Genomic DNA, 21207 nt, shown 5'->3' with positions numbered 1-21207 from the left:
TTGTGTGAAAATTCTCGATTTTATTTTTTACATTTTTAACTTTATAATGCTATGACATATTGAAAAGTGTATGGATCAACATTATTTTTTTATGAGAAATAATATTTTTTAATAATCCCTTTTTTATTCGACATAGTTTGTTTTAATCAGGATATTAATAAGGAACTAGCAGATCATGTAGCTTTTGGAATAATCCACTAATTTTTTAAAATAAAACACTATCTAAAGATTTGCATCNAATTTTTTAAAATAAAACACTATCTAAAGATTTGCATCGAAGCGTTTTTTTTTTGATAGTGATTTTAATCACTGTCAGATATCATTATACTTGATCCAACTATGCCACGTCACCACTGTGCCGCGACCCCCCTGTGCTGGGTTTTTTTACTTCTACAGGTACTTCATTTGGTTATAATATTTTATTCTTTTTTATTGATGCCACTACTCCCCATACCTTTATCACACTAATTAAATCTACCAGTCCTTGCTCCCAGTGTACTCTTCATTCAGTATTTTTCCAAAGTACTTTTTATACGCCTTACATAATGATAATCTTTATATCATTTGATACTGCGAAATCCAGGATTATTTGTTCAGCCTTATTTTTCCCACTAGAACCATACCCTCCATGTACTCTTTAGTTTATCTCCATCTATTACTGCATCCTCATTACCAGGTATTCCTTGCATTACCTCAACCATATCTCTGCAAAATACTTCTTCATCTATTTCATTACATCCTACTTGTGGTGAATAGGCACTTACTATTTTCAATTCTTTTTCCTTTTATAATTATAGTCGTAAAACTAATTTTACGACACTTTTTTCCTTACAAGTGAGTCTAGACTAGAGTCGAGTGATGATGGCCCTACACCATTGACACTACAAGCGTTGTGTAGGCTTATACATGACTGGTAAAACAGCTTATTTTTAGGCCTTCTTGGCCTCTAACTACTTTATATCCTCTCACCTGTTGCCTTCACTTATATACAAGGTGGAAAAATCCACCTAAGTTCTGTTTAGGACTCTTCATACTTCTTAACAAAATTTTACACCGGCTGTCGACCTGACGCAACTATATTGTAAGTCTTCAATATATTTTTAGAGAGAGAGGGAAATTAAATCATGCTTCTTAACTGATTTCAAACTCTTTTTAATTTAAAATTTAATGAGTACCTTTACACAATTTCAAATATGTTTATCGATTGCATTATATAAAAATCAATGTTTTTAAGTCTTTCTTATTCAACTTATTTTATACTTATCAAAAAAAAAAAAAAAATGCCCGTAATATATTTGAAATCCTATAAGAAAATTCTAAAAAGTATTTTTATTTTATATTTATTATTTATATCTATTTTTGTACAGTTAATTAAAACCATAATTTACTAAACTTTTTATATATTAATTATTTATTTAAATTTTGACTGCTAATCAAATTAAGTTGACTTCAGCTTCGGATATCTGTAATTCAAGTACATCGAATATTAGAAAAAAGTAAAATATCCTTAAATCAAGATGACTTACATTCTTGGTTCCCAAATCAGATCAAAAAAGGAAAAAAACAAGATTCACTTAACAAAAAAAAGATTTCTCAATACCAACCAATAGTCTCAACTAAATAATAAAAAATCAAGTAATGAAGAAACATAGAAATGCTATCAATATGATATTAGCTCTATCAAATTTATTACAAATATGTATCAATATTACCCAAATACCTCACAATATGAGACATTTATTGAATGGAAAACTGGAAAAATTATATGAGACCTGAATAACAACAGATACAATAATTACAACAAATATCATTTGGCACTGCACCTCAACTATTGTAACTTATGGATTGCGATTTAAAATTTATTTATAACTATTTGATATTATATTACCATTAAAAATTAGATTTGCAAAATATATAACTGATATAAAAAATACAACGCCATTGTTGTAATATTTTATAAACTGTTTTACAGCGGAAGAAACAAACATGATAGACACATCAGAAAGTAAATATTCAACAAGAAATAATGCAAGTATAAGTATAATGAGTCTTATGAGTATAGTGCAGTTCTAAAAAAATATAAAACATAATTCACAAATAAAATAAGCCTTGGACTCGACTTCATAACTTAAATGATTCTCAAATACCTCACCACAAAATCCATTCCAGACAATGATAAACTTTTAAATTCTATATTATAAATTATTTTTCATGTAAAGTCAACAAAAAATAACGTAAAAAGATAATGTTTACTTCCATCCTTTATATATGTGGACTTATGTGTGATATCATAGAAAAGTCGTAAATAAATTCAAAATTCAACAAATTCCAAAATATTGTAGAAACGATATCAAAATAAGAGTTTTTGGTATCAACATTTTTTTTTTAACTTATCTATGAAATGACCATCTCTAAATCTTAAAAAAAAATTTAATTGAAAAATTAATATTTTTAATTTTTTTGTAACTGTGAAAAAAAGCATAAAACATATTTAAAATGAAGTCCTATATTGTAAAAATTGGTAAAAAAAAAAAGTATAAAATATTATGAAAATCATAAGTCATGAATTTTCAGTTAGATCTAACTGACAAATCTGTATAAAAAAATTGACAAAAAATAGGTGATAGAAGCTACGACTACCACAAGATATATTACTTTCATTATCATCCTCATAATCTAACGGAAGCACGCATAATTATACTTATGAGATAATTTTGTTTATAACAACATAACACACCTAAAATAATCACTTTTACAAAAACATTATTATACGTCAAAACAAATTAAATTAAATTAAAAAATCTCTTTGAGCTTCAATGAAAAATTTTTTAAACTTATGTACTAATTTTATATTTTATTTGGCCAGGTTCATATTAACATAGCTTTTAGAGCTCATGAACACGGTGACATTACTCCGTTTGACGGGAAATTAGGTGTTTATGCTCATACTCTGTTACCCAGTCGAGATAATGTTCACTTTGATGACTCGGAAATATGGACAGCTGGTACTAATAAAGGTAATAAGACTAGTATATAAATTAGTTTATAAATACATATATATATAATGATTTTTAACTTAAAATATTTGCAGGAACTAATTTATATGAAGTAGCAGCACATGAATTTGGTCATATGCTGGGATTAGATCATTCAAAAAATAAATATTCTGCTATGAGACCAGTTTATCCAGGTTATATACCAGATATTACAATTAAAAATGATGACATTGAAGGCATTCAAGTATTTTTTTATTATTATTTATAATTCTTGAAATAATATTAAATATACCCTAGGAATTGTATGGCGAAAAAAAGCTAATAGAAACAAGAGAAAAAAAACAATTTAAAAGGCAAGTTTACAATCAAAACAATGACAACAAATTTAATAATATACTGTGTGAAAACTCAAAAATTGATACTATATTTAAAACAAATTTAGGAGAAACCTATGTTTTTAAAAGTAATTTTTTTTTTTTAATATTAATTTTTACAAATTCTCTAGTTTAGTACTTATATCTATAATAGAATTACATTAATTTTTAACGGAATTAAATCTTAACATGATGAACATGTCTTAACAAGAAACATGATGTGATACAAATTTANATTAAATCTTAACATGATAAGCATGTCTTAACAAGAAACATGATGTGATACAAATTTATCACGAAAGGCCACTTTTACAATCTAAAAAATAGACTTGGTTCAACATGCAAGTAGTTGATAGTTACCATTTTTTTCCCATTTAATCAAATTCATTGGATGATAATAGTAATAGTGATATTTTAGTTTATGACAAAAGCAACTTATCTTATTTGATTAAATTTTATGGGTCGGAAGTTATGTATTTAACATTAATAATCTGTACTTAGGCTTCCAATAACAATTCTACTTATATCTAATAATATGGTAAGAGCATTTTTAAAAACGAGAGCACAGTATGGATGACCAAAACACAAGAACCCCTAAGAGAAGGTTCACTTACGCTAATAGGGAAATATAGATGGCCAAGTAAAAAGTAGTAGGAATTAGTTATATAAAAATAATAAAATATCCTTTCAACTTCGCATCGAAGCTAAAAAAAACTGAAATACGGTTGAAATTTCAAATTGTATTTTAAATAGAGGAGAATAATAAGTAAATTTAATAAAGTGATTACAAAATTTAATTACACGGATTCTAATAAATGATGTACAAAAATATCACAATATAAACACATACAAAATAAATATAAATAAATGCTGCTTATTTGACACGATTAGAGCAGTTATTCTAGTTTTACATTGTTAAACAATACAAAAAAAAAAAAAATTAATTAATAAAATCTAAGACTAATAACACTAATAAATTTAACTTTTGTATTGTAAAATATTTTCAATATATAAAACACACTCAATGTAGAACTTTTAAAAACATCTTTGGACTAAAATTATTTTTTGATAAAAATTGAATAATGAAATAACTGTAAAGTAATGAAATAAAGACTAATAATTGTGTTTATACAGATTTAACTGTGCAATTAGATTTTTTCTATCACCACTAATTTTTTATGTTATTACTAATTAGATAAAAATTATAGGATATAATTATACGGAACACAGCACTGAATATTTTAATTGTAGCATTTATTTAGTTACCAAGAGTTACATAGAAATGATTAGTATTTCTATTGAATTTATTTATTACGATATAAATACAAAAATAGAATGCATCCTTGTTGAACTCATCTCTGAATTCTGTAGTTCATTATAGAGTGTGTTGTTTAGTCTAATTTTAGATTTTAGATGTTAGTATAAGTTTTTTATGAGTTGTAGGTCTTTTCTATCTATAACAGTTTTTTGTAAAACTTCAATCAGTTTTTCATGCCTTATTTTGTCAAATGCTTTTTTGATATTGATAAGGCACAAAAATAATTTTTGGTTGATATCACAGCATCGATGAACAAGTATTTGTATGCTAAATAAAGCTTCTTTAGTTCCAAGTCCGTTACGAAAGCTAAATTGTTCTTGACTTATATGTTTTTGACTATTATATTTTTCCGTTCTTTTGTCAATTCTTCAAGAATATTTTAAATGTGTGATTAATCACATTAATTGTTTTATAGTCATTATATTTCTTTGCGTTTGGCTTTTGGGGCATTGCTACAAATGTGGAATGTAGCTATTCATTTGGTATGTAACCAGTGTCAGGTCAGGGTCTTAAGTAATTCTAATTGTAACTCATCTTGACCTTCTGTTTTCTTGTTTTTTTGACTTAATTATAGCCTTGTGCACTTAAGTTGCCATTATTGATGGTCCATTACTACCATCAATTTCGTTCTCTTCTTGGCACATATCGTGGAAAATTTCTTTTTCCAAATTAGTTGGCATCTCTCGAATTTATTTACTAGATTTTTATTAAATTCCTATCCATATATATTAAGATTCTTTCTGTAGATTTTGTTACTTTTCTAGCTGTGTCTTTAATTTTTTTATGTAAACTGAAATTGTCACCAACTATCAAATAATTATCCATTTTCTTACATTCATTTGCAAAGTGTACTTCTTTTGAAATTTTTATTTCTCTTTTTATTTGTCTGTGAATGTTTATATTATTGGTCATTCAAATAAAATCTAGCTAGGCTTACCTAGGATATGACATCAACAGATTATGGTCAATCTTGTAATGGCATAATTCAACATCAATTTAAAAAAAAAACCTAAAGTAACAAAAAATAAGAAATCATGCATTGAAAAACAAAAATATAACAGAAGAATTCAAAATGAATTCAGATGAACTTAATATTGGAGAAAATAGCTAGGATAGTATGAAGATGGATATAATTAGAGTTCCAGACAAAATAATTGGTATAAATATAATAGAACCAAGAAAGTCATGGATGACTTGACAAATTCTTGAATTTATTGAAACAAGGAACAAATTAAGGAACAGATATTACAATTTATATAAATAGGTAAATAACAAAATAACAACAAAATACTGTTTAGCAAAATATATTGGCTAAATCAATACATACAAGAAATATAATGTAATCTACTTAGCAACAATACAGGCAAAGTCTTTAATAAAATTAAAGAGCTGCAATATAAACCCNTTTAATAAAATTAAAAAGCTGCAATATAAACCCAAGACATCCAGAAACATGGTTAAAGATAAATATGGAGAAATTTTATTTGAAAATGAAAATGTAGTAAAGAGGAGGAAATTGTATATGGAAGAACTCACATGGGGGAAAATGGAGATTAAAAATGAAGAGGTCATATATATTGAAAATGAAATAAATGTAAATGAAGATAGAATAGGATCCGAAATACTAATAAGTGAATTCGGGAAGTCTGTAGGAGGACTGAGTGACAAAAAAGTAACAGGAATTGACAATATCCCGGCTGAACAACTGGAAAATATAGGAGAATAGACAAAATATCACTTGTTTAAAATTATTAAAGATAGCTATAATAGAAGAAGTCTATCACTGGATTTTATCAAGAGCAGAACTATAACAGTTCCAAGGAAAAGCAATGTAACGGAATGTGGAGACTATAGCTATAACTATAGCGCTTCTTTCTCACGATACAAAAATACTTCTAAACATTATCAAGATCAGATTGAGAGAGAACATAGGAAAAAATATATCAGAAAATCAGTTTGGATTTAGAAAAGGGTGAAGACCAAGAATAGCGATATTCGCACTAAGACAGATCCTTGAGAGAAGAATTACACTGAAAAGAAATACTATAGCAACGTTCATAGATCTAGAGAAGTCTTTCGATAAAGAGGATTGGAAAATCTTATTCTAGATATTAAAAGAAAAAGGAATTTATTGGAAATAAATTTATATAAAGATAAAACAATATAAATAATTATAAATGGATTGGTAAATAATATGGAGAGAAGGGAAACAAGGATGCCCATTGTCGTCCTATCTATTCAATCATTTTATTGAAATTAACACATATATAATGAAAATCTAGACCAATGGAGTGACAATAAATGGTCAACATATATACTGTATTCGCTTTAAAATAACATTGTTATCTTAGGAGAGTCTGAACATGACATGAGTAATATACTAAAAATCCTATCAAGTGTACTTGATAAATTTAAAATAAATTCCATGAAATCCAGAACAATGCTTATAAGTAAAATGCATTCAGGTTTAAATCTTAATATACAAATAAACAATACACGATTATCAAAGGTATGAGAATTTTGCTACCTTGGAATTATTATAGCTTCCAATAACAAATCATCATCAGACATCAGAAGAAAAATAGCATTGGCAATAAATCAAGTATTCCAAAACAAGCATAATTTTGCCACCAATAAATATCTGGTATTGATATACGTAAAAGATTGATTAAAACATTTGTCTGGATTGTGCTTTCATATGACAGTGAAAAATGGACAATTAATAAGAATGATTGGAGCAAACTAGAAGCATCAGAGTTATGGATATGGAAAAAATTGACAAAGACAAAATTGTTAAACAAAAAAGAAATGAGCAAGTTCTAGAAGAAGAACGAGAAGAAAAACAGCTGATGAAGGTGATTTAATCAAGAAAAATAAAATCAATTGGACACATCATCCAACACAATGACTTTATAATCTTCGAAGGAAAAATAACTGGAAAGAAACCAAAAGGACGCCCAAGAAAACATTATTATGAAAATATCCTGAAATTCATGAACTGTGCGTCTTTAGTTTCACTAAAGAATTTGGCGTCAAACAGAGAAAAGTGGCATCAACGACAAGGCATTTTAATAGATTATAATGATATTGGTCATTTACATTTGTATACCTTCTTTCATTCATTAAGTTAAGAATCTTGTCAGTTATCCATGGTTTTAATATTCTGTCCCAGTTTACTTTCTGTAATAAATTTTTTAATCAATGCTAACATCCGAGTTTTCGTTTACAATCTTATCTTGGGTCAATTTTATTCTACTTTCAATGTCTGCTATAAGCTTCTCTTGTAGTTTCCCATCTTTCAGAATTTATAAATGTAATTTATTTTTGCAAGTTGGTTGTTTTATTTGCTTAATTTTTTAATTTAAATGTAGTTTATTTTATTTCATACTACTGTTTATTGTATCATTAGGAGATTTCCAAGTGTATAATCGTCTTTTTGGGAGTTTAAAATATATATTCATTACTGTTAATTTCTTGTCCATACAAAATTGTATTAATTTTTCTCGACAGTAATTTCTTGTTCCTTATCCAAACTTTTCGACTACTCCTATAATTTTATCTTCACCAATTTTAGCATTAAAGTCTCTCATGATATAAATCTTCTATCAAGTCATCGTCGCTAACAACAGTCGGGGCGTAAGTTGCAGTAATATTTATTTATTTAGAATCTAATTGTATTCTAGTAAGATATTACTTATATACTGTAACGTAAATTGTTACGCCGAACTATCAATATTTGATCTACGCCATGACATTCTAGTGAAGTTGTCACTGCCTAACCACACTCTTTATTTGGTTCACAGATATTTATTGATTATTCATACCTATCCTTTATATCTAAAAGACATTCGTCTTGGAGTTGAGGTTCTCCTTCTTACTGAAATCGTCCATCTGAGACTCTCCACCAGTAGAAGCCGAGGCCCCTGGTTTACTATACACGTATTATAAGATACTTCCCTTGAGAGTACAAAAAATCAACATTTTTCTATTTCAATTAATTTGTCTATATTTTAAGTCAAATGGTTTAGTTTTATAACAGGAGGGTGTAATTACCCCATTTAATCCTCTTTTACCAAAAAATAAATAAATAAACATGATCTAAGTGTAAGTAAATATTTTCAGGAAAAGTTTTTGTAACTTTTAATGTTAATCCAATTTGTATAATAAAATATAAAGGGCTAGGTATATAATGATATTTGAACTAACAATAGCTTATGATAAATTAAGTAGCAAAATACAGGTACTTCTTTTACCCAATGGCCCCTCTTATCACCAATTTCTCATAAAATAATAATTGTATTAAGAAAAAGATTTTATGTAATTTTAGCTACTCATATTTCTTGATTTATAAATTATGATAACTTTTTAAATTTATCCTTTACACATTTTAAGGGCATCAACTTTATTTTATACTAATGATATACATATTTAACTAGCTTATAAAATAAAAAATGATTTTATTAGGGAAATGACTGGTTAATGACAACTTTCGGCCTATTATTTTAGAAATAATATGTATTTTAAATATTAAGTGGAGATAAAGTATGGGTTATGTTATTTTTATCGTTATGCATTAATCTGCGTCACTCTTCCTCCACACTATATTTAGAAAGTGTTAATAACTTGTGAAGTATATTTTCAATAGTTGTTTTTGACTAGTCATTTTTTATATTTTTAGCTAGTTAGTTATATATGTACTTATTTTAAAAAATCATGTTAGAACTATATGATTTATGAGAGATGAATTTAAAAAAACACATAATGGTTAATATATTAAGAAGTATAAAAAATTATTAATAAAAATTTCAAAAATAATTCTCATGATGTAATTATTATTTTAAATGAAAATTGAATGGATAATATTAAAAGAATCAACCTAAATATAACAACTTTATAAATTTTTATAATTGCCCCATAAAAATTACAATATTAAATTATTAAATATCAATTTCATACTAAATTTAATTACTGTAATAAGTATTTATTCATGATTTATTGGTAAAAACAATAAAACTTGTAATCAGGATATAAATAAGTAAATAAGAGTTCATGTTGTTTTTGGAATAATTCAACAGTTCCTACTAATACCTAAACTATAACCTTGCCAAAAATACATAAACCAGGAAATAATATGAGATCTATTGTGTCAAATATTAATTTTTCGACTTACAATTTGTTAAACACTTAGTTAGGGTATTTTCAACAATTCAAAAATTCGATAGCTTAACAGTTAAAAATAATATTGACTTTGTTCAAAAATTATCTGGTTATACAATTCAAAATAATGACAGGTAATTTGATGCTCTTTTGACGTAGTAGTCTTATTTCCGAGTGTTCCGATAAATATACCAATTGATTTTCTTAAAGATTAAAAGAACTAAACATAGAACAGGATAATATAAATGAGCTAATTATTTAACAATTTAAAAATATCCCAATAAAACTATATGAAATAACCTTAAGTTATTTAAAAAATCGAAATTTTGTTTTAAAAAGTAATAGCGTGAGTAATTTTTCAATATTTTTGTCTATACGAGGTGTGACAATAAAATAACGAGACTTTCTAAATATATCCTAAACTATTAACGTTATCTATAAAACTATTATTGAAATATGATTAGGAAACACTTATCTAAAAGTACTATAAACAATGTTGAAATCGTTTAACTTTCTTATACGTTAGTAACCTTGTTATTAGTGCAAATTCGACTATACTGCCGAAAAATGTTAGATATAAAAATCGAACAACGTGTTAACATTAAATTTCTTGTTAAATTAAAAAAAACTGCCGCAGAATCATTTCGTATGTTATGTGAAGTTTATGGTGAAGAATGTTTATCAAGAGCTCACGTTTTTTAATGGCACAAACGGTTTTACAATGGAAGAGAGGACGTGGAAGACGATGATCATTCTGGACGTCGTACCACATGTTCAACAAACGAAAAAGTCAAAAAAATTGACAAAATTATTCGGCAAGATCGTCAATTAAGTGTTAGAGCTGTAGCAGAGATGGTAAATATTGATAGAGATAGTGTTCGTAAAATTTTAGTTGAAAATTTAAATATGAAAAAATTGTGAGCTATAATGGTCCCTAAAAATTTGACGATTGATCAAAAATTCAATCGCAAAGAAATTTGTTCTGACACCTTAAAAATTATCAAAGATGATCTATCTTTTATAAATAATATCATTACCTGTGATGAAATGTGAATTTTTACATATAATCCTGAAACTAAAAGGCAATCTATGCATTGGAAGACATCAACTTCCCCAAGAATGAAGAAAGCACGAATGAGCAAGTCGAAATTCAAAGCAATGCTCATTGTTTTCTTTGACATTAAGGGAATAATTTTTGTTGAATGGGTTCCTAATGAGCAAACTGTCAACCAATATTATTATAAATATGTAATAATTAAATTAAGAGAACGTGTTAGAAAAAAGCGACCAGATCTGTGGAAGAATGGCTGGGTTCTTCACCAAGACAATACTCCAGCTCACAGTGCATTTTCAATTCAAAGTTTTTTAACTGAAAAAAATATTTCTATACTTCAATATCCTCCGTACTCGCCAGACCTTGCTCCTTGTAACTTCTTCTTATTCCCAAAAATTAAAAGTTTTTTAAAAAGAACCCATTTTCAAACGTTTGATGACGTAAAAATGAAAACGGCAGAACTTCTAAAAGGGCTAACTGAAAGCGATTGGCAATATTGTTTTCAAGAATTGCAACGACGTATGCAACAGTGTGTTGATTCTGAGGGAAGGTACTTTGAAGGTGACAATCATTAAATTGTAAAATTTTTAAAATAAATAACTTTTATTAAAAAAGTCTCGTTATTTTATTGTCACACCTCGTATTTTATAAAATTAAAGCATCGAATTAGAAAACTCTGATATTAGGAAATTTGTTTTATTTTTCAATCGTGCATAACTTCTTTATTTTTTTATCAATATTACAAAATAATATATCATTTTCTTTGTTATGTATTAGAGTATAATGACTATTGAGTATATTGTTGATAAATTTATTTTTTATTGGTGTATTTTACGTAAAACTCTGAATTTTTTCTAACATTTCGAAAAATATGATAAAAATTTAGAGGTAAATACCAAACGAGAAAAAAGTCAGATAAAAAATTGTTTAAGATAAAAGTTATAGGTAATTTAACATTGTTTAATTTTATGTAAAATTGGTTGAATGCAATTAAAGATATTTAGAATATAATGAAAACACTTTTTCGCGGCACACGAAAAACACTAATATCGCAATAACTCAAAAACTGTTCTACTTTTTGTATTTTGGACTTCATTTTCGGACTCAGTGGACGATTTTACATAAAAAATGACTATCATAAGTCATATGTCAATTTTGTTAAAAACTAGTGTAATTATTTTAATCACTGTCAAATATTATATATATTTGTCCCAACTATGCCGCGTTGCTACTATGATATTTTCTTTTTATATATTCTCTCAAAAAAACTTAAGATTATTTATTCTAAAAACTTTTAAAATATATATTTGGTTTGATCTCAAATAATTTTTAAGACTTAAGTAAAATCAAATGTAAATAAATATTATAAATTAAATATTATTGTGATTTTTGGTATTTCGCCGTTCGGATAAAATTTGTGATTTTTCAAATTCAAAAGTCATGCATAGTTTTTGAATATGTAAAGATTTTAAAATCTATTATAATATATACATTAAAATAGGTTTCGTTATATGTTCACGTTTCGTTTAGTTCACAAAATGTTAGATTTATTAATTTAATTTATTTTAATTTGTCTTTACAAAGACCATCAAAGACGTAAACCTTCAATTGACTAATTGTCGTCCGAGTAGTTACTTCATACACTCATTATATAGAACAATCGACCCGTTTCCTTACTTTTTGAATATTCTATATGTATGTATATGTATATACAAAATTGTTTTCGTTATTATTATTTGTGGAAAAAAACTTATTATGAAATTTATAAACAAATCGTTTATTATTAGTTTATAAAAATAACCATTTTAAACTATATTTTGGTAAAAGGATAGCTTACATTTATAACATTCATGACATTCTTAAAAATTAACGATAAAATTTACTTATGGCACAGAATCAAAAATAGGAACAAAAAACCAAACATTTAAAATTTGTAAGGTAAGAAATAGTCTAATGTAGTAATATTCTAAAATTTTTTGTAAATTATGGTTTGGAAAGAACAAAAAAAGGAAATAACTTAGTGTTTCACGCACAAATCCTCACGCTAAAATGTGTCAAATTACTAATTATGTTACATGTGATGCTTATATATTCTATATAATTATATACAATTAATCTTAGTTGCTAAATAATTTATCATAAACCAAATTAAAATAGTATTTTTCTTTTTTTTTTTGATAGATGATTATTTTTGGAAATGGACACGTCTGGGATTAGAAAATCCACAACCAAAATTAATTATCGATGAATGGATAGGACTACCAAATAATATTGATGCTGCATTTACATATAAAAACGGCCAGACTTACTTTTTCAAAGGTTCTAAGTATTGGAGATTTACTGATACTTCTTTAGATAAAGGATTTCCCAAGGAAATTACATTTGGTTTCGCCGGTATACCAAATAATATTGACAGCTCAATGAATTTAAATGACAAGATTTATTTTTTTAAAGGTATATGAACCTAACAGTTATATAAATTAAAATATATTTATCATAATTTCTTCTTAAAGGCGAAAAATACTGGGTATATGATCCAATTATCAAGCCTCCAGTATCCAATGAGTATCCTAGACCTTTGAGAGATTGGAAAAATGTACCAGCGAGTATAGATGTTGCTTTTTATGCAAATGATAATACTATAACATTTGTTAAAGATGATTTATATTATCTATTTAATGCGACAATATTTTCAGTAAGTACATCAATAAATAATACAATAGTTTTAAATGACATAGCTAGGTATTGTTTATTGCTTGTTAAGAAATAATTTTTGTAATAGTTTAATTACTTATAATGCGTTAGACGTAGTTAACGGATCACTCTATATATTCTTTGTATTTGTAGGCGCCTGTTAACAACATTCCAACGTATTCAAAAAGCATTAGAAATTACTGGTTCAATTGTCAATTATAAATTTTTCCAGTTAAAAAATAAGACATGTAAACATTGTTCATATGGGGTTTAAAAGTTATTAAATACAACATTCAAAAAATGGCATTTTGTAAAAATCTGTTTTTAATTAAAAGTAATAAATTCAAGTATTTAAACCTGTATTCAATTTTTTTTTAATTAAGTATAATGAAGTATTATTTAACTAATATAACACTAATTATTATTTATTTTGTCTAATATCCAATCGACAAAGTGAGTTACTCTGGTATAGACGCCTGGATATCCAGGTTCACCACATTTATAACCAAAGGAGACAATTCCTATTGAATACCACTGTCCACTTTGAGGTATCATTAATGGATTTCCAGAATCACCCTACAAAATAATTAATATAATAAATATGTATATTTTCTACATCAAAAATATTTTTTCAATGCAACTATTAGTTTTTTATTTGAGAAACAAATTATAATTACTTGGCATGAACCTTTTCCTCCTTTGAAATACCCTGCACACAATACACTGTTATCTATCGTAACAGGAAATGATGAATAAGAACGATTACAATCTCTATTTTCAACGATAGGAAGACCGACTTCCATCAATGCATTACTTAATGGTCCATCTAATAAAATGATTAACAGATATTTTATATTTCTCATATTAAAAAAAATTACGAAATACCTTTCCAAACAGATAAGATTAGTATCTTGTAAGACTTGTAGAAAATAAAAATTATTTGATAACATACAATTGTTCGTCTAACTGACATAAAATTTAATAATTTTATTGTTATAAAAAAATTAGCTCCTTGTGGACAGAATATCTGTAACCACGTTATTTTAAATTTTTTGTATTAAAAGCTCTCAACGTCATACGAAATAAATCGGATTGACTTGATTGTTATATCAACTTGAAGACATTTTTTTTCATCAGTATTCACTTAGAGTGTAGTATAATCATTATGGACTCTACGTTTGGTGAGCATTATTTTAAATTAATTAATTAGTTCAACTCTGATATAAAAACAGCATTTCGATCATCGACCACCCGGCTTCACATTATTGTAACGGTTCAGATAAGTACATCAATAATAATGTTATATCAAACTATTAATAATATCTCAAAACCCGCTCCATCAACAACACATAAAAATCAAGTAATATGCGGTGATTACTAAAACGATTGTCAACAACAGAATAATTCAAAGAGACTTCATTCAAAAACTTCTCTTTTGCTTTCCTCACCAAATAGTCATAAAAAAAATAACAAAACTATTTATTACTTCAAATTGATACTCTCCTATACATACTTCAGATAGCGAAGAAGAACTTAATAATGTAATAATTGGTATATAAGACAATGTTATAACCTCTATTCTTCATACAATATATGGGTTGGACAACCTCACAAACGCTGAGAGATTGTACAATGCCAAAACTGTTAGAAATACGATGACACCCATTCTAACTGTCGTTATGATTCGAGATGCGTACGTTGTGGTCAAAACCACCACTGAATGTTATACACCTAACTAATTGACAGAACACCATGTGCTCTGTGTCAAGGCCAACATTCCGCTAACTATAGAAGCTCCCAATTTCACAAACAATTGCAGCGAAACCGTCAATATACTTTTAAACAAACCCCTAAAAATGTAATCCAATCAAATCCACAAGCCGACTAACTTACAATAACTGATATACCCCTGCTGTTATTAACCTACTTAATTACTCATATGCTCAAGCTACATCTGTCCCCGACCTAATACCCACCCTAATTCTAATAACAAATCTGAAGATTTCTGAGCAACAATTAATAATTATGAAATATTATGTTTCGAACTATTCCTTACATTCAGACTTACAACTAAAGACAGTATTAGTGTAACATTACACTCGATACCACAATTCTTTTCTAAACCATTCTTCAATTCTCCCAAAAACTAAAAAGGAAGTGGTGTAGATTTCTTTTTATCTTATAATAAATATAAAAAAATTAAAAAAAAAAAAAATCTTACTACTAAATAATATTACTTCAAAAATAGTGTTGTCAGAAGAATGTTATTCTTCTCAAAATAATCATATCAAAAAATCATTAACCATTTGGGCTTATTGTGCTAATATTGTATAGATTGTATAACTCAAATGAAAAAAAAAATTTATAAAATAAATTCTATTATTCAATAGTAGTTAACTGATAATAATGATATACGCTTTTCATTAGATAATCTAAATAAGAATTAGTAGGAAACTACTACTAGAATGCATATTTAACATTAAAATAAAAAAACTTTGTTCATAAAAAAAATATTGGAAAATAAGGCTTTATACTACATTTTTTAGTCTATTATTCATTCATTTATACAAGATGGAACATATCTAATTGACAACTCATATAACTTATGATCTACATTAAATTTTATACTTTTTTTTTTTAATACCTAAAACTCTTATTTTAATTCAGTAGTTATTACGTTTATACAGAATTTTGTTAAATTTTGATTTTTATACAATTTTTCTATGGTATAAAATGTTAGTCCATATAATGTAATGTGCGGAAGTAAACACTGTATTATTATGTGATATACTTTTAACAGTACGCAATTTTTTTTTCATGGATAATAATAATGTTTAACGCGCTTTATACAGAAATGATTATCTCTAATCTTTATTACAAAAGTTAGAAACATTATCGTACAAATGTTTGATTGTTAGCCAAGTTAAAAGTTTATTTAAGTGTTAATAATTTTCATGGAAAAGAAATCGCGTACTGTTACCACTAAAAACGTAATAAATGCGTACTTCCATACTTTACATAATATGGGCTAACAGTTGACACCATAGGAAAATTGTATAAAAAATCAAAATTTAACAAATTTCAAAATGTTGTATAAACGTAACTACTGAATTAAAATAAGAATTTTTGGTATCAAAATTTTTCTTTAAATCTTATCTATAAAATGGCTTAATCTTCAAATTAAAAAATAAAAATTAATTTTTAAAATATTTTTTGTAATTGCGAAAAATAACATAAAAATTATTAAAGAGTATAAAATGTAATGTATACATAAGTTATATGAGTTGTTAGTTGTTAGATCTGTTCCACTCTGTATAGAAATAGTAACATTTAACTTTAACAGTTACCTCTTAATTATACCTAATTATATCATGTTAGTGAATAATTTTATTTTATACATGGATAAAAATAAATAAAATTAATTCAGTAAATTTTTGTAATTAATTCAATATTTACAGAAGTAGAAATGTAGTAAATTAATTTCTTCATGAATTGTTCACTTACTTACTTCAGTTGTTCCCCAACCTATAACTGTAGGAGTATATTTTACAAATAATTTAGTCCTTAATTTTTGTGAAGTTGGTAAACAAATAGGTTGAACATTCTCTAAAAATTTACAATGCCTATATTAATTAATGTATTCAATCAAATTTACTTTAAACACTTACTGTTAAATTTAGCTGGAGTGGCTAGTTTCAGAATAGCTATATCATTACTATGACGCCGTCTATTGTATAGTTCATGTGGAATTATCTTTTCGATTGCAATATCTTGAGGAGAAGCTCCATCGTCAACATTGGGATCTAAGATTAAATCTCCTAATCTTGCAACAGTGCTAAAATATTAATTTTAATTATTAACCAATATTCACTGTGTAATTTTTATGTTTACAGAAAATAATTTTGGAGAAAATTAATGGGCTAAATGACATAAATATTTAACTAGTGAACTAATACCTCAAATTATTCGATGAAAAATAATAATATTTATATAAAGACAGAGTCTCTCAACGTAACATTTTTGGTGGTATTTTAAATTACTACATTCATTATTTTACTTTTAACGGTTCAAAAGTTTTTTAAGCTATTTCAGTCTTATACATTTATTTAACAGTATTTATTATTATTATTATTATTACCAATCTACCACAAAAATTATCTACATCACATTTTATAAAAAATTAAACACTAACAGTTTATTTTGACTAGATTCAGTAGAACAGTAACCAGAAGTTAAAACATATCTATCAGATATTAAACTACCACCACACAACCATTTTAGTGGTTCATTTGGCTTATATTTATTTCGATAACCCAAAGCAACAACCCATGGCCATTCACCTAAAAATTTAATTAAAAAAAGAATTATCATTAGTGATTAAATTAGTTTTTAATACAACTATTATTACAAATATTGTATTTACCTAAGCTAGGTGTTTCTCCACCCTGAATCCGATCACGTACAACGTTAGTTCGTCCACAAGTGTTTGGTTCTGGTAATTTAGATACTGGAGCAATATTATGTTCGTTACTCATAGCATTTGAGGGTTGCCCAATTCTGTTGTTAACATTAGAAATATTTTGATCATTATTTGTGGAAGGACAGCATACTTTAGGATAATTCATTTCAGATCCGCAATACGAATATCGAAGATAATTTTTGACAGATTCATCTGAACTTTGATTCTCCAAAAGCACCCGAAGCGATTGACATTGTAGTAGAGAAACGCAATTACCTTTTTCACGAAGGGGTGTTATACAATCTATTTTATTAGAAAATGTTTAATTGTTAATATATAATTAGTATAGACAATTATAAAAGTTACATTGTTATGTATACAGAGTGATTGGCTAACTATGTCTCACGTAATATCTTTAAAAATACAGCTGTTATGAACAATTTTTTTTTTTTAATCATTATGGATTTTGAATNAAATACAGGTGTTATGAACAATTTTTTTTTTTTAATCATTATGGATTTTGAATAAGGTGTTTTATAAGAAAATTTAAATTTCTACCATTAACCCTTATGCTTAAAACTTTTATGGACTTCATATTTCAAATGGCAACCCTATTTTTTTTTACACCATTAGATTTAGTTTAATAAAAATCAATGTTTTATAAAATAAATATTTTATTTTATTTTATCTCTAAAGTTAAGGTTTATTAAAAAAATATTATAACAGACTCGAACGTTATAAGTCGTAAATCGAAAGCGTCACCAGTTTTATAAATAAACATACCAAGCTTACCTTAGTTATTCTGACTACGTGCGTTAACACAGTAAACCGGTAGCTCTTATGGCTACAAAAAATAATAATGTGACCGTGTGAAAAAACTATTGAATTTTCTCATCAAATATCGTAAATTTTAAAGTAACGTATCTTGTTGAAAATTCATATATTATTTTTTTGCTAAACATTTTTTTTCATGACAAACAAAAATATATAAAAACAATGTAGAGTTGCCATTTGAAAATCTGAAGTTGATACAAATTCTAAGTATAAGGGATGATGATAGAAATTTAATAATTTTTTTTTTGAAACAGTTCATCAAAGATCCATAATGATTTAAAAAAAAAATTGTTTATAACATTTTTATTTTTAAAGATATTGCGTGAGACATAGTTAGCTGATCACCTAACAAAGTTTATAAAATTTGATACATTATCATTATCATTATAATAATTATTATTATTACCTGCTTAGACTACGTTTAAATAATATTTTTTTACTATTTATGACAAATAAGAATAAAATTGGAATTTGTATATTAATTATTACATTCAAAATATCCATTTTTATCCCTTTTCTTACAAAGAAATGTTGATTAGTCAATAAAATTATTTAGAATATATATTCATTGAGTTACAAGCATTTTATTTTATAGAGTAGGCATGTACTGAAAGTAGGTGCAACTGGAAGTGGTATACGTATACTCCGCCCACGTTCCATATCCATTTCTGTGTAAAATTCCCACGTATATTATTTAAAAAAAATAAAACCACAATTCTTTTTTTAAATTTTGTTGTTANATTCTGTGTAAAATGCCCACGTATATTATTTAAAAAAAATAAAACCACAATTCTTTTTTTAAATTTTTTTGTTATTGATAAATAATAAAAAAATATGATATAAACGTAGTTTAAGAAGGAAATAATTATTAAAATGATGACTGTATCATATGTTCTAAGGGTTGTAGGTTAGGTCTGAGACACTTTATATATATAATTATACATCTTGAGATATTAAAGAAATTGTATTTATATGCATATGTAAATTGAAATTTTTATTCATGAAAATCAACCATTAAAGAAAATTGTTTAATAGTATTTAAAATTCATTATTATTTAGATATTATTAACCAGCTAATAGCCTTAACATCATTTTTGTTTAACGACATATTTGAGAAACGTGTTATGTTTACTGACAAAATTTGAGAGACTAACTATTTAAGGGCTAGTAGAAACTAGCCAAGCTTAACCACAATTACCAGTCTAGAATTATGTGTCTATTTATCATAACAGCTCTCTTGTTTTGAAATATTTTTTAACAAATATTTATTGTAAGTTAAATTATATGCAATCTATGAATTGATAAATATATTTATAGTAAATGAACTGTATTTTTTTAATTTCATTAATTTTAAATATAAAAACATTTTGGAATAAAGATCGTACGTAAATATACGTAAATAATCATAAGTTGATTGAAAAAAAAAACAAATAACTTACGATTTTTTGACTCAGGTGTAACTGAATTGATGGCAAAAAATAAAAAAGTAACAAATTTGTAAAACTGCATGTTAAAGAAAATTTTCAATACTTTATCACAATTAAATTAAATTTGTTTTTTTTACATGTCCACGAATAAACACATTTATTTACCTTCGCGTTACTTCTTCCAACTGAACTTAATGTATTACTATCGTGTTCATGGTCACTCAATACTACTAAACAATAATAAGATGCTGCAAATTATACAAGTAGAGGGAGAATATGCGTTTATCAAAAAGTTTTTCATAAACGTAAAAAATATTAATGTATTAAGTATTAAGTTTGTCAGCATAATTTGAATAAAATATGTTATTTTATATTTAATATGATTAATATCAATTTTGCGCATTCAATTAATATAAGCAAAAATTCAAAAAGTAGAATTTAAGAAGTGCGTAGCGTAAAACATTGTGCTGTACAATTTAGAATATTTTCCAATTAACTCATTATTATAAAAATATTTCAAACGAGTATTCGTGTTATAATAGATGTATGTTAATTAACAAAACAACAAATTATACTAATGTATATGTGCTATAGTCTAAGACTCGTATTTCAATATTCGAGAAATTTTAGAAAATATACAAATATTTCCTAAATTTAGGTAAAAATTATACTTTATAGTATTAAGGATATTTAGTTTCGCAATTATTATGAAATATTACCATTTCGCTTTCTTTTATTGTGTGTTTAAATAATCATGAATGCATTATAGTAGCTACAATTTGAGACATTAACGATATTAACACGTTTATGTTATATTATTAAAATTTAATTGTAAATTGGTTTAAAAATATTTTGAAATATATTTTGATCAAATACTTTACTAAAATGTCAATA

The 21207-nt window shown here is 26.0% G+C and overlaps 2 protein-coding genes across 3 annotated transcripts in view; one reads left to right on the top strand and one right to left on the bottom strand.

The window, feature by feature from the left end:
- LOC126908125 (matrix metalloproteinase-19-like) overlaps positions 1–13955 on the top strand; it is a 28106-nt gene extending 14151 nt beyond the window's left edge. For both annotated transcript variants that reach the window (XM_050690014.1, XM_050690013.1), the window contains exons 5-10: positions 2867–3017; positions 3092–3240; positions 3294–3459; positions 13081–13353; positions 13413–13594; positions 13747–13955. In XM_050690014.1, the coding sequence (XP_050545971.1) occupies positions 2867–3017; positions 3092–3240; positions 3294–3459; positions 13081–13353; positions 13413–13594; positions 13747–13815 (990 nt within the window). In that variant the 3' untranslated portion in view covers positions 13816–13955. The remainder of the gene's footprint in view (positions 1–2866; positions 3018–3091; positions 3241–3293; positions 3460–13080; positions 13354–13412; positions 13595–13746) is intronic.
- On the bottom strand, positions 13404–20521 carry LOC126908139 (venom protease-like). Its single transcript, XM_050690041.1, has 7 exons — positions 20326–20521; positions 18017–18355; positions 17786–17933; positions 17262–17428; positions 17098–17199; positions 14271–14419; positions 13404–14169 (listed from the first exon to the last, which is right to left on the bottom strand). Exons 1-7 carry the CDS (start codon positions 20393–20395, stop codon positions 14008–14010), a joined length of 1137 nt encoding a protein of 378 aa, XP_050545998.1. The 5' UTR covers positions 20396–20521; the 3' UTR covers positions 13404–14007.
- Positions 20522–21207: the final 686 nt, after the last annotated feature.

Source organism: Daktulosphaira vitifoliae, unplaced genomic scaffold (assembly GCF_025091365.1).
Source record: "Daktulosphaira vitifoliae isolate Bord-2020 unplaced genomic scaffold, ASM2509136v1 Scaffold_5, whole genome shotgun sequence".
In the NCBI taxonomy this organism is placed as follows: domain Eukaryota; kingdom Metazoa; phylum Arthropoda; class Insecta; order Hemiptera; family Phylloxeridae; genus Daktulosphaira; species Daktulosphaira vitifoliae.
This window is presented reverse-complemented; position numbering and strand designations above follow the sequence as displayed.